The sequence below is a fragment of the Dermacentor albipictus genome, chromosome 8 (assembly GCF_038994185.2).
Source record: "Dermacentor albipictus isolate Rhodes 1998 colony chromosome 8, USDA_Dalb.pri_finalv2, whole genome shotgun sequence".
NCBI classification, from domain to species: domain Eukaryota; kingdom Metazoa; phylum Arthropoda; class Arachnida; order Ixodida; family Ixodidae; genus Dermacentor; species Dermacentor albipictus.
In genome coordinates this window covers 114,817,733-114,831,207 of record NC_091828.1, presented here as the reverse complement: position 1 = coordinate 114,831,207, position 13,475 = coordinate 114,817,733, and the positions used below count along the sequence as shown (strand labels likewise).

Here is a 13,475-nt window from a genome sequence, read left to right as displayed (position 1 = left end):
TTTGAGTTTGCGAAGAATTGTCTAACCATATTTTGTAATTACGTTTCAAGTTCATTGTATGTTGTGTTGATCTAATCTCTGGTGTATCCACTCCTGCTATGTCTCATGTATTGAGACAGCAGTATCTGTAAATAAATAAATAAATAAATAAATAGAAGTATGCCAGAAAGGCATGAAAGAAAGAAGTAGCATGTATTCTTCTAGTGCAACTAGAAGAATACATGCTAACTACTAACATTGAGTTAGTAGTTGACTAAAGCTGTGGCCGTGGACAAAATGTTCCATTCTTTACTTGTTTGAGGGCCAAATGAGTAAAAACAAAAAAAGTGTTTAACATTGCTATAGGGAACACTGAACTTTGTATTGGTCTGTGTGGGACGACCCTGTCACCTGGTGTGGGACGACAACCCTGTCACCTGAACTTCCGGATGGAAGTTCAGGTGACAGGGTTTAAAGAAAATCTGTTGGTAGTGAGGCTTTTCTATTCAGCGAGAGAAACGGAAGGCTTAGGTTTCAGCTTCTTCAAGATGTGATGATATTTGTAATCTTGATGCAAATCCCATACAACAGCTTGGAACGAACAAATGTTTACTTGGTACTGTGTGATGGGACGGACAGGCCGTGAGCTAATAGTTGGTCGCGCGCTGCATCATGCCTGTTAGGGAAGCGTGACCTGCCCGGTCTTGCAACAACCGTGCCTGTCTGCGTGCAGGTTCTACATCTGCTGCGACCAGTGCCAAGACTGGTTCCACGGCCGGTGCGTGGGAGTGCTGCAGAGTGAGGCGGATTCCATCGAGGAGTACATCTGCCCCACGTGTCAGCGCAACAGCAACATAAACCAGGCCAACCTGAAGCCCTTGCAGCCGAAAGACTTCGACAACCTACGCAAGCTGCTGAAGAGCCTTCAGGTGAGAAAGAGAAGGCACCACCCCTTCCCCTCTGTCACGACAGCTGCACACATGTCTAGATGCCCAATGCAGATTAGATGCAGTAGCAGCCTGCACTACGAGGAATGGCTGGTTTCAAGAATTACTTACTCTTCAGAAGGCTGTGGTCCTGCCTAACCCATTGTGTGTTTGGGGAACTCTGGTCTTCGCTGCAAAGTTTTTTTTATTCAGCCATTTTAATGGCACTCCTAGGGCACAGCAGAAAAATTTTGCCTTTGCGTTGCTGCGGCACTTGCCAAAGCATGGCTACCGACGGCGCGCAGCTTGGCCATGCTCGTATCGCAGCTGGCACCGCCGCTAATATCATCAGCACGTTTTCTTCTTCGTGCAAAATTATTGCGAGGGCAAAACGGCAACAACGGTAACAAAACATTGCTGCTTGGGATCGTCGGCAATTCGTCTGGAAGCGCCGTTTGCTACAGGTTACAAGTGGGCCGGAAAAGGCCTAGCGACGGTATCGCTGGCAAGCGATTAGCGGTGGTGGCGCTGCCGGGGCGCCAGAGCGTAGCCGTGACTACCCCTCTGTCGCTGAGTGCCCACGTTGTGCCACAGGGAGATCCTCTGAACTGTGTGACAGGCAGATCTCTCCTTTTGCCAGCAAGACCATCGGCGGTCCACGAACTGCAAAAGGCATGCAGCAAGTTGCCATGTCACTAACAGGGACGCGCCTTGAAAAAAGGAGAGGGAAAGAGATAAGGAGAAGCCACATTGATAACTTCTTTGATAAGGGTGTGGAGGGGGGAATAGGGGGGTGGGGCGGTGCTTTTCCGGAACAGGGTCGAAACTTGAAATTAGCAGTGAGGTTGGGAGGAAGCGCTTGCTCGGCATTTTACGGTAGGTCGAATCTTACGTGTTGAACTCGCTGACAAATAAAAACATTTACTTCAAATATAGGTCAACCCCATCTCTTTATTAAAAAAACAAGACTTCGAATGTGACACAACTCTATTTGCTGCAAGACTGGCTACCAAATCACGTCTGTCGATATCACAAGCTGTATCTTTGTCAAATTACCAGGGAAGTCATCCTCGTGGCATGCTATGGAAGGTGTCCACAGCAGCCCTAACAATGTCGTCCTTCGTTCCATCGAGTGCATTTTTCTGAATGCCAGTCTGGATAATCTCCAGACCAGCTTTACGGCAAGCATGACACAGGACCTCGGGTTGCTTGGTACTTTTGCTAGCTGTGGTCTGGAATATAGGTTGATTGTTCATTTTGGGTAACCTCTAGGGGGGGGTCGGCCTATATTCAAATAAATACGGTATGTGTCACTTGCTGCTCTTAATAGGGCAGCTGATCAACTGTGTGTTTAAACAGTGTGGTTGTCAGTGCAGGAGCTCAATAACACGCCTGTGAAAAAAATTTTTTTTTTTCTCCTTCACTTGCCCGTGTGACAGACGCACAAGATGGCCTGGCCTTTCTTAGAACCTGTCGACGCAAAGGAGGCGCCCGACTACTACACAATCATAAAAGAACCTATGGGTAAGTAAACGCTGTTCTAATTCTGACCGGTCCAGTGCAAGGTGGCCGATATGCATTAGATAGGTAGCATCGTCACTGGATGACGCCATCGAACACTGGAAAGCCAAGCATTGTTCTCTCTCGGGTTTCTTTGCAGACTTGCAGACCATCGAGCGGCGGTTGCAGACTCGCCACTACCAGAAGCTGAGCGAATTCATCGGCGACATGACCAAGATATTCGACAACTGCCGCTACTACAACCCGCGCAACTCTCCCTTCTACCAGTGTGCCGAGGTGCTCGAGGCGTTTTTCGTCCACAAGATCAAGGTGTTCCGCGAGAGCATCTCGTGGTGACCCGAAGGCGGAGACACCAGGGAGTCGCCTCCTCCTCCTCCCGGCCACCGAAAGAAGGCGCGCGACGTGACAACGCGCGGCGGACTGCGTACTACAGTGAACACGAACGCTTATCCATGCACTGGCGGTGCTGACTAACGTAATGCACTCCGCCGGACTTGTGCGTGCGCGCGACGGGCGTGTCACTCCGCGTACAGTCAAGGGCGGGCTCCGCGGAGCCGTGCGTTGAGGTTCGGACAGTGGTGTGAAGACGGCAGCCATCGCGTCGACTGTGTCCCCGGTCTGCCCCCGACGCCACAGCATCTAAGTGTCGCATCATCGCTTGACTTCCGGCGATGGGGAGGAAAAAAAACAAAAAAAAAGAAAAATATTTGTACATAGTGTAGAGGGAGATTTCTCTTCATTGCCATAGCAGTCTCATTAATACAGTGCGCACCACCATTCTTCTTAGTTTGTTCCTTTCGTAGCGTATACACCTCTGCACGTTTTCGTGGAGCCACGTGAAGTGCTGTCTTTTTTTTTTTTTTCAGCTGCGTGTCTCTCAGGCTTCTCTTTCTCGTGCATTGCAAATGCAAAATCGTGTCCAGTAGACTTTTTTTTTTAGAATTGTTTGATGCACATTTCATCCCCCCCCAAAACTTTTGTGAAATTTGTTTTTAAAATGAGGAGAAGACAGCTGATGAAATTATGTATCAATATGTACAGGATAAGGGGGAGGGGAGGATGAAGTGTATGCAAGTGTTTTTGTAAAACAATGCCGAACATTTTCATGTGTCACTGCTGTCCTGGTTTATTACCTGCTGAAACATGACAAAGACGTAGGCCCTTTTTTTTTTTTTTTTGTCTATGTGCATGCGCGCGAGTGTATTTAGTTGCAATTTGACTATGCATTTTTGAGATGAACGCCCGAAGCTTGCATCAGAGAGACTGGAAACATGCATGTTACCATGGACTCACATTGCAGAGCTTTGTTTTTAATTCTTTCAAGCATTGTACATTGTGGTCAGTAGTAAATATTTATTCCGTTAACAGAACAAGTCTGGACGCAGGCAAGGTGTTGCGGCCAGTGACAAAGAGAGAAACACGTTGGAAATGACCTTTGCCTTTATTTCTTTAGAAAATCAAAAGGTCGGGGCCTACAAAATTGTTATAATGATTGATTCATGGGTGGCACAGCAAAATTACCTTAGTCAGTTTGGGCGACGTACCATGAGGCGGTGTCCAGTACAAAAATGGCGCAGTAGCTTCTGTTTGGAGCTCATGCCTTCTTGCACTGTGCTCATTTGCATTTTTTGTTAACTGCTTGTGCCATCTAGTTACATATGTAAAATACGTGAAGAAAAGAAAACCTCAAAACTACGTTTTGTTCATTGCTGTGCTTCTTCAAAAAAAAAAAAAAAAAGTTGGAGTCAAACTTCTTTAAAACCAACATACTATCAGCACAAATTTAAACGCAAACAAGTCGTTAAACAACCGTTTTTTCAGGTTTGTCTGCATTTGTGACAGTGTAAGCTTAATGAACTGCGTAATAACAAAGTCCTAGTTTATGATATTTTAGGTACAAAGCAGCCTCTGTGCAAAGTTTTACGCTTGAAATACAAGTAGGTGGGTCGCGAAAGGATTGCGAAAAATGACATTTTCTATGCTTAAATACAGACAGCACCATTGCCGCTCGGCGGAAAATGACTGAACCCGAACGCTCGAAAACTAGTGCTTGCCTGGGGGCTCGTGCAGCGAGATCGGCACATATGCATGCATGTGGAATCTGCATCACATTTCTTAACACCAGGTGCACATGTCAGCCGCGAAGGGTCTGTTAGAGATTAACTTTAAAAATAGGGCAGTTGCCAGCCCTGCCGCGTTGCCATGATTACTTCAATTGGATATGCTACTCGCAGCCCATTAAGCTAGAGTGAAAAGATTTCCTTGAGCGACCTTTTAATCTGGGCTCTAAAACATACACAAAGCTAGGAAAGGAAAGCTACTGTCCCAATAACCATTGCATGCTCATATAATTACGCCATTCTGATAAGGTTTCGTTCCTGTTTGCATTTCAATTCAGGCTGATGCCACCAACCAAAATGCGTCTGTGCGTTCACAGCAAAGCAGACGACAACATTTAGCTACCACTTCTGAAGAAGCAAATGTATTGGGCCGTGTTTGCCCGTAACGTGGCCGAATCAAAACGCCAGTGTCCAGACCTGGAGTGGAGTTTTTCTTTTTTTGTTCTCCAACAACATACATTTGTGTTTTCTGGAGCACCAAAGCGCCCTGTACATAACCATTACCATTGTCTCTCACCACCTGCTTGCCCTTCCGACATTTGCAACAACGTCTGCACAGGTGCGTCGAACGATTCGCTGCCGCCAGCTTTTGTTTATAATGGAGTCGTAAAAAGTGGTGACAAAACGACGCTTGCTCGTTGCTTTCTGCACACAATGCCGACATGGCCTTTCCTGGTCGCGTTGACAGCTTTTTTTAACCATTTCTGCACTCGAATGTGGGGGGAGGGGGGAACACACGATGCGTCACACATGGGAGTGTACGAACCTACATGTTGCAAAAATGGTTAAAAAAAAACGACAAAAAAGGAGACTCTGCTACTACGTTGCAAGATGTGTAACATTGTAAACATGTTATTTGTATGAAAAAACAACAAAAAATAAATTATATCGAGCAAGAACGAGAAGCAAGTGGCTCACTGCTGTGTGTCTGGTTTGTTGCCTAGAGATTTCTAATAATTTGCTCTAGAGGGAAGTCTGGCGCCACTGCGTCAATTGTAATCGGGCACGAAAATACCATAGGTAAGGTACAAGCAGCCCAATGCTTCTGTAATAGACAGAAATGTCTTATTCCTCATTCTATGGATACTGTTCATATAAATTTGTTAATCTGACAACCCGGTTATGTAGTGTTCCTGTTTTGACATGCCCCTTACTTTTTTTTCTCCCCTTGGCCTAATTGTCTGATGTTTCCTCCTCCGACCCAATTCATTACCTATCCCTCTTTGTTGGTACGCGCCACAGCTGAAGAGTATCGTCGTCGTCAAAGCCCTGTACGCACTTGATTTCAAAGAGCAGGCTACATGACGAAAAAAAGTGTGCCCCATGTGAGAGATATATGGGGATGTGTCATCTAATTCAATGTAACCTTGTCTGATACCTTTACATTGCACAATGCAATGTAATTATTATGCAGGAGGCGTTGCAGACTTGTACCTATTTACAAGCGAACAGACAAATAGAGTGACACATTTCTGTGGCCGGTAGCCAGAACATAGTATGTTGCATACTGGAGGTTGCACAAATAAGTGATTTGACGTAACCTTAAGAGGAAAGCTTTAGCTCGGGCCCAACTCCGACGCGGCCTATTCAAATACATGTAAAACGCAAAAACATCATTCTGAGATAACCCCTGGACCGATTTTAATGAAATGTGTTTCATTTGATGGAAGACTTTAAATTCTAGTGACTGTTGGCAGCGGAATTTCGATTTAGGGCCTGAATTTTCTTTGAAAGATTTTCAAAAATTTACAAGTCTGAAAAAAATACAAGCTCAAAGTTTACAAATTCATAGCTCTGCATGAAGAACAGGTATCGCGGTTCTGTAAGCGGCATCCATTGGAGCATTCAAATCGGACAAATTGGATGTGTCAGTTTATACATTACATGAATTTGTTACATTGTGTACAAGGGTTCTGTAAAAGCTGTATATACATATTACAGAATTTTTTGAAATTCACGTGTAACATGTTAATTTTGTCCGCTTTAAATGTCCTATTAGATGCAATTCACAGAATTTTTATTGCCAAGTTAGAGAGTTGTAAACTTACTAGTTTTGTTTTCTGGAAATTTCCAATTTTTAATAAATAATTGACGACTGAAATAAAAAGCTCGAAACCGACAGTCACTAGGCTGTACGCTTTTCTTTTAAATGCAATAAATTTCGCCAAATTCGGTGCAGTGGTTGCCGAAAAAAATGAATTCTCCTTTTTGCATGTATTTGGATCGGAGCACCCAGGCTAAAGCTTCCCCTCAAGTCCAGGAGTTGTAGATGCAACATGTTGCATCTACAGTATTGACTAGCTATTGCGTTGAGAGTGTCGCAGATAAAGACTGCAGTGCAAAAAGCGCAGAGCTAGACTTTTCTGACTGCACTATGTGTTAGCATAGCTTCCAAAGGGTTGCCTGCCAAGTAGGAAATGGAGTCCGAGCCACAATATAACGAGCACAGATATAAGTAAATAAAAGTTTTCTAGCCGACATAAGCGAGTCGCAAATATATGCTCACAACGAATGTCACATATAAGTACAATATTTTAGTGTCAGATCAGACTGTTATAACAGTGTTGAACTGTATTGGCATACAGATACAAGCAGTACTGTCTGAATCTATTTGTATCTTGTTAGTGTTGTTACCTGTTCTTGAATATATAGTAAGGCCCCATTAACTTGAAGCTGTAAAAACAGATAAGTGTTTCAAGATGAGTGCGATACCACGTGGAGCCTTTCCAGAACACCGCTAGTAACATTTTCTGTCACTTTAGCGTGCATCAGCAACGGAGACGTCTGCGTCTACGGGCAATGTTGTTACTGGCACGGTGCCGAAACTGCATGCTTGAGTCAGGACGATTGATCCTAATGAAATAATTGAAGCCAGTCAATCGAGCATGACCATTTTCAGGCATCCAAAAAAAGCTGGCACTGCTGCTTTGTGCATCGTAACGAATTCCAGATAACTTCCACAATCGAAACTACAGAAGAGTGCCCACAAGCGACGCGGCGTTTACGCCTCACTGTCGCACGACCATGAAGCGAGTGCCCTTGTCAAGTAGCGATTTCACAGAAATGCCGTAGGCTGATCGCACCTGCTGATAAGTGCTGGTTATGATTAATATGCTGCGACTGATGTGTGGCTGACAGCGTCCTAAATGAGAGAGGGAAAAAAAATTCGACGGACTCGCTGCTGCCGCGCGAGGCCTCGGCAAAGTAGCAGTGAGCAGTCGCGCAAGTGCGCGCGAGCGGTGATGGAAAGATAAGCAGGGAGGGCGGCCTACATCTGGTTTGGCTAGCGAGCCGCCGCCGGGCAAAAAAGAAAGAAAAGCGAGCGCAAGCGATGCTGCCCTGTTGCCTTTTTCCTGGCATTCTCCCAAGTCGAGATATCCGAAGTCCAGTGCAAAAACAAAAATACTTTTCGAGATGAGAAAAAAAACACATGGGTTGAGACCACGGCCAGAAAAAAATTCGATTTAGCCGATATTTCGAGATATCAGAGTTCGAGTTAATGAGTGTTAACTGTGTAACACTACTGTAGCGCACTGCAAACACTTCAGTTGTCTAAGAAGTTTCGACTACTAGTAAATAAAATGGAAGAGTACCGGGTACAGCAGTGTTTCAAAAAAATTGCCGCAGCGGAATTGTGACTAGGGAAAAACAAAATGTCACTTTTACGGTGACAAATGCAACACTTGGTGCTGGAGACGTTAGTCGGAACGTGGCTTCTTGCCGTGCATGAACACATAGTATGCGATGGCTATGGAACAAAGGCTGTATGTGACGAGCGTAGTGGTCGAGACCAAGAAGCCATCCTCCAGACATCCGACGGGCACTTCTGCTGATAGGTCGTTCAACTGCAACAGAAAATACATTTTCCTTTTTGTTTTGCTGATGAAACAGAGTTGTCCATTACACAGCTGTGAGACCAGGTTAAACAGCAAAATTTCATATTGAAATTGTACTGCACAATTCCTTTCAGTGATCCCGGACCTTTCGAAGCGGGCTATAAGCAATAAAATGCAACAGTACTCCTGTCACAAAGGGTGATGTGTGCCAAACTTTTAGAGCAGAAGTATGAAGCACAGCTAAAGCCAGTACGCTGAAATTGATGTGCTGCAAAGATGTATCTGGAATTGTCTCTTGCAGACTTGAAAGTACTCTTCTAACAAAGTTATCAGATGTTTGTGCAATTGCATTAAATTTAGGTGGGGCTATGGGTAAATTTTTGAAGTTGCGTTTAACATATTAATTGCGACTAGCTCTATTACCACAATCGGCTTCTAATGACTGAAAAAATAAATAAGGCACTAAATGTGCATTCAACATGTAAAGATGCACCTCACTTGCAGAAATTCATTTGAGTGCACTTGAAGCAAGGCAACCTAGCTTCAGTCAGCTTTATTGAGTAGCCCATGCATGGAGTTACATAGTTGATACTGAGTCCCACTAGAAAACTTGTCAATTAAGTCAACCGACCTTGCTCATTTTATTGCCTGCGGCAAACGTACGCACGTCACCTCTTGAGGGTAAATATCTGAGGTACTCCACACAGTGGCACCACGCCTTGGCTGCATGTTGCACTTCTTTGCGACTCTCGCAAACCTAAATCAAGATTGTACGTACGACGCCAGTACAACAACACAATATTGAAACTAAACGCATCAACTTGGCAAGCTTCTTGTTTGAGACTTGCTTCAGGTATTGCTACTAGAAGCAGGTTACTCAGGTTATACTGCTTTTTGCATTGTGATGCAGGTAGGCAAAACCAATACATGCGCACCTAATAAAGTGGTTTAAGCCAATGCAGAAAACTGCACTGTGATGTCGGTCATAGGATTGACATGGGAAGCATTGCCAATTATTAAAGGAGTATACTGACATGACTTTCTTTTTCCTTTTTTTTCTTTTTCTTTTGCATTACTTGTCCAAACTCTACGAAAAAAATTCCAGGAAGTGTCAGAATTTCCTTAATTTGCTACAACGCCCCTTACTACCAAACAGTTTGAAAATTTGTACCTAGGAGGTGCATGGTGACATCATAATAGATTGCAACCCGCCGTGGTTGCTCAGTGGCTATGGTGTTGGGCTGCTGAGTACGAGGTCGCGGGATCGAATCCCGGCCACGGCAGCTGCATTTCGATGGGGGCAAGAGCTAACTTTAATATCAAATTAAACTATCTTGTGTCTCCCACCTGTTGCTAAATGTCATCATTTTGCTGCAAGAAGTGTGTGGCAGAGTTTCTAGAGCTTAAAAAGTATGTCTCAGTGCACCTTTAATAACCTTCATCAGGTATGTACCATAAACATCATTGAAATACATACACGAAATAACTGACTAGAACACATGTTACACATAATTACATGAAGGTGTGACATGTAATCACTCTGTATCCGGTTTCAAAGCGTGGAGTAATCCAACATTTGGTGCACCTGTTTGTAAATGGTGTAATTTTGGTGTAAGTGCATGTACACCTGGAAACGGAACAAACTGGTGTATGGTGATGAATGAACAGTGCAGAAAGGCATGGACTAAGAAAAGAAATGGACATAACAGGCACCAGCTTCAAACCAAGTTTTACTCGGAATACTGAACAGTTTGAAGTCTGCATCTGTAATGTTTATGACTTTTTTGTGCTGCCCATCTGTCACAATGCAATTTTACCAGCTTGCTCCACTTGTCACATTGGAGTAGTTACGGAATTGTTTGAGTTTGTGCTGATAGTACATAATGTAAATCACCATTTTCTAGAACAGCATGCCAGTTTGTTGTTGCCTTCAGAACATTCGTTGGTGAACAAGAGACTTACATTAGCAACTTTCAGTTGCTTCCACAAGCATGTACGCTCCATGTTGGCTGCTTCACAGGGGAGGTGATGAAGATCTTCACACGTGTCAGGGAAGTCTGCGTGGAAATGTAAGTGATGGAACTCGGAGACCACTATAGGAGACCGCAAAGTCATTCACCTTTATTTTGCGGGTTACTGAAGACGTAATAAACTGAGGGCATCCTGTGGTCACAGGTTATTACACCACTGGCGGGAAATTGATATGCATGCAATGTGTCAAAGCAATGCCCTTGTGCCTTGATGCTTTAGCATCTTGTGTCAGAGTGTCAACCTTAGGGTACTTGATTATTTATCACTGTGTAGGCACACAGGAGCTTTCATTTTGACTTAGCATGCAAAATGAGTGCTTGTACCTTTCTTTAATGCTAAGGGCAGAAGACGGACAACCCACCTCTATTTTGACCTTTGATGTGAGCAAAAGATCAGCAGCAGCAGCCTTGGTGATGGTAATTAATACTATACATCAGGTGAAAGAGAATCGGTGCAACGTTCCTGAAACGAATCTATAGTACTTAATTTAGGAACTGTTGTTGGGATTGCACAAGCAAACCAGTAGTTTGAACTTTTATACGATGCTGCTATGACCTGCATAACGTGCACAGCTGGTTCACGTTATTCAAGGGCATTGGAGAAAACAGCACAAAGAGCAGGACACAAGGAGGGAACAGTACCATGGCACTTGCCCGACATCCTGCTGTTTCACACTGTTTTCTGCTCGTGTCGTGAACCAACAAGCCCAAATGCACACGCTTATAAACCATGTTCAATTAACAGAAGTCAGGTGCATTACCTATTGAAAAAGAGTTACTGGTATTTCACAGTGCTAGAAGGCTGACACATTGCACTCTTAAAAGAGTGGGTATATGTCACAAACCTAGGTCGGGATGCCTAAAGTAGATGGACGGTGGGTGGAGTGTCACTTTGGCAAAGGGCCCATCAGCGAGACAATTCTGTGCCTTGTGGTACCGCAGGTGGATAGGCAGTGCCGCCAGCGCGGAGGTCTCGTTCAATGGCAGAAAGGTGAAGACGCTGTGCCCGCTGGCCTGATGTGCCATTTCTTCCACATCCACCTTGCCGCGCAGTCCAAACTACGCGAGACAGGAAATTGCACGACATTCTACAATAACCTGTGCTTTTATTTTAGCAAATTATAAGACTATGTTTATTGCTGCTACATGTTTTTTTTTTTAACAGCAAGACTACATAAATTTTCTTGGTCTGCATCATTAAATAATATATTTGGCATGATTCTTTACTTGCATGGATTTAGAGAGACCTTTGATTGCTGGTACATTACAAAACCAAAAGTCTTTGCAGCAGCTTATAATTGTTTCTCCAATCGTGAAGTGCACATAAAGAGGTCCAGTTTTTATTGAATGATTGAATGATGCAGACCAAAAATGTGGCCTAGCTTACAGCAGAATTAAAGGAAGAACAAAGCAGCGACAAGCACAGCGAGTTCTTTTGAGATTGTTTGAACATCACAGTACGCAGATAATTAGGTTAACTGAGAATATTAGCTTATGTATTGCCACAGCTAAGGATGCACGCATGTTTTCAACTACACGATGGACATCGTATGTTGCATGCTGCGAGTTATACTTGATCGACACCATATTATAGTTCCCATTAACAATTTCAACAGCTAGTTATTCTACAAGTGAGCAAGGCCAATACTCGCGTTTCTTTTCAATGCAATGTGTGTCGTTTTCACTACATTAATTTCGTCCCCTCCCTTAATTCAGACCGCCCGATAATTTGCAATCGCGCGTGCTCTTTAACATAAAAATTTTAACAGCGCAAACACATATGCAACCACAAAGTACGAAGGACGAGACACAAGCGCTGTACTTCGTACTTTGTGGTTGCATGTGTTTGCGCTGTTACAATTTTTATGTCAAGTATGCACCAACTCGCCCAGAAAGAAGTTTTAATGACGTGCTCTCAATCGCGCGTGCTCTCTAAGCCGGGGACGATTTACATGCACACATCACTCGAAGCTGGCTTCCCCGCATGGAAGAAGTCCATGGGGTAATGCGTACGTACACCAATTCATCTGACCCGTACGCATACCACACGGGTACGTGAAATTGAGAATCGCGACAGTCAGGACGGGTCTGCAGAACTTACCGTGGCATCGCTGTCGTCGAGAAGCCGCAGTTGGTGGGCATCAACATAGGCGCCCGACGGTACCGTTTCCAAGAGCAGCAGTGTAGGGGGCCGACCCTTGACTTTTAGTCGATTTCGCGTGTGAATGACGGTTTGCAGCTCCCTTGAACATGAAAGAACGGCGTGAACAAAAAAAAAAAAAAACTTGAGCGCTCTTTTGACGCCATAAACCGGTCTTTCTCATTCTGCTTTTTAAAAGACCGCTACAAGCCACAAAGAAACTCCGTACCTGTGGTAGCCCGTCAGAGCTAGGTTTCTTTCAACAATGATGTCGGGTTCTTCCTTGCAAAGCTTTGCGCCATTATTCGGCTTCGCCTTGTTCACGGCTGCGTTCGCTTCGAGTGCTGAGACAAGCGCTAGCGCAAGAGCTAAGCGCATGCTAAAAGCCATGAGTGCATTCAGATACGTTCAGAGCAAAATATTAAAAGTGCAGGAACGGCATGAAGCAGCCGATTTTTTTCTCTGTATCCTTTCAGGTGAACGTTGCGAGCGGGCACCTGGCGGCATCGAGTGTAAGCTAAGAGTGCTTCGTCCAATCGACAACATTGTTTGAAATGGCGGAATATTTGAAAGTTTCTTTCTCTGGTAAAGCGAGGACTGCGCAAGTACGTTCAACTATATATCTATAGTTGATGTTCGAAAGTTGCACTATGTCTTCATAATATTGGGACACAAGTTCCACTGGAAATGTTGAAATGGGATCAGGCAAAAGTGATGTCTTATCCATTCACCTCGCGCCACTGCAGCTTGCAAGTACCCCAATACATGCCTTCGTCCAGCTTCACTATGTTGTCAGACTAAAGACACATATTTCATCGACAGACGTTGCTACCTTAGATTAGTTGCTGCTGATTTCCTTATCAAAAAGTGAGCACACACTGTACGTTTATCATCTAGGCATGCAGCGTTTCTCCAGTCATCCG

General features: G+C 44.3%; 2 protein-coding genes across 3 annotated transcripts in view; one reads left to right on the top strand and one right to left on the bottom strand.

The window, feature by feature from the left end:
• E(bx) (nucleosome-remodeling factor subunit NURF301 E(bx)) overlaps positions 1-5,445 on the top strand; it is a 56,140-nt gene extending 50,695 nt beyond the window's left edge. For both annotated transcript variants that reach the window (XM_065454200.2, XM_065454199.2), the window contains 3 exons: positions 713-908; positions 2,345-2,429; positions 2,566-5,445. In XM_065454200.2, the coding sequence (XP_065310272.1) occupies positions 713-908; positions 2,345-2,429; positions 2,566-2,762 (478 nt within the window). In that variant the 3' untranslated portion in view covers positions 2,763-5,445. The remainder of the gene's footprint in view (positions 1-712; positions 909-2,344; positions 2,430-2,565) is intronic.
• Positions 5,446-8,123: 2,678 nt separating this feature from the next.
• LOC135920125 (phosphatidylinositol-glycan biosynthesis class X protein-like) lies at positions 8,124-13,334 on the bottom strand. Its single transcript, XM_065454205.1, has 5 exons — positions 12,782-13,334; positions 12,514-12,655; positions 11,258-11,471; positions 10,345-10,439; positions 8,124-8,391 (listed from the first exon to the last, which is right to left on the bottom strand). Exons 1-5 carry the CDS (start codon positions 12,940-12,942, stop codon positions 8,245-8,247), a joined length of 759 nt encoding a protein of 252 aa, XP_065310277.1. The 5' UTR covers positions 12,943-13,334; the 3' UTR covers positions 8,124-8,244.
• Between the last annotated feature and the right edge of the window lie 141 nt (positions 13,335-13,475).

Bases quoted from the DNA above. Each gene is read 5' to 3' on its own strand.
- LOC135920125 (XM_065454205.1), bottom strand. From the start codon at position 12,942: ATGGCTTTTAGCATGCGCTTAGCTCTTGCGCTAGCGCTTGTCTCAGCA. The intron at 12,656-12,781 runs GTACGGAGTTTC...TTCATGTTCAAG, and splicing joins GCTCTGACGGGCTACCACAG to GGAGCTGCAAACCGTCATTC. The intron at 11,472-12,513 runs GTAAGTTCTGCA...TGTCTCGCGTAG, and splicing joins TCGACGACAGCGATGCCACG to TTTGGACTGCGCGGCAAGGT.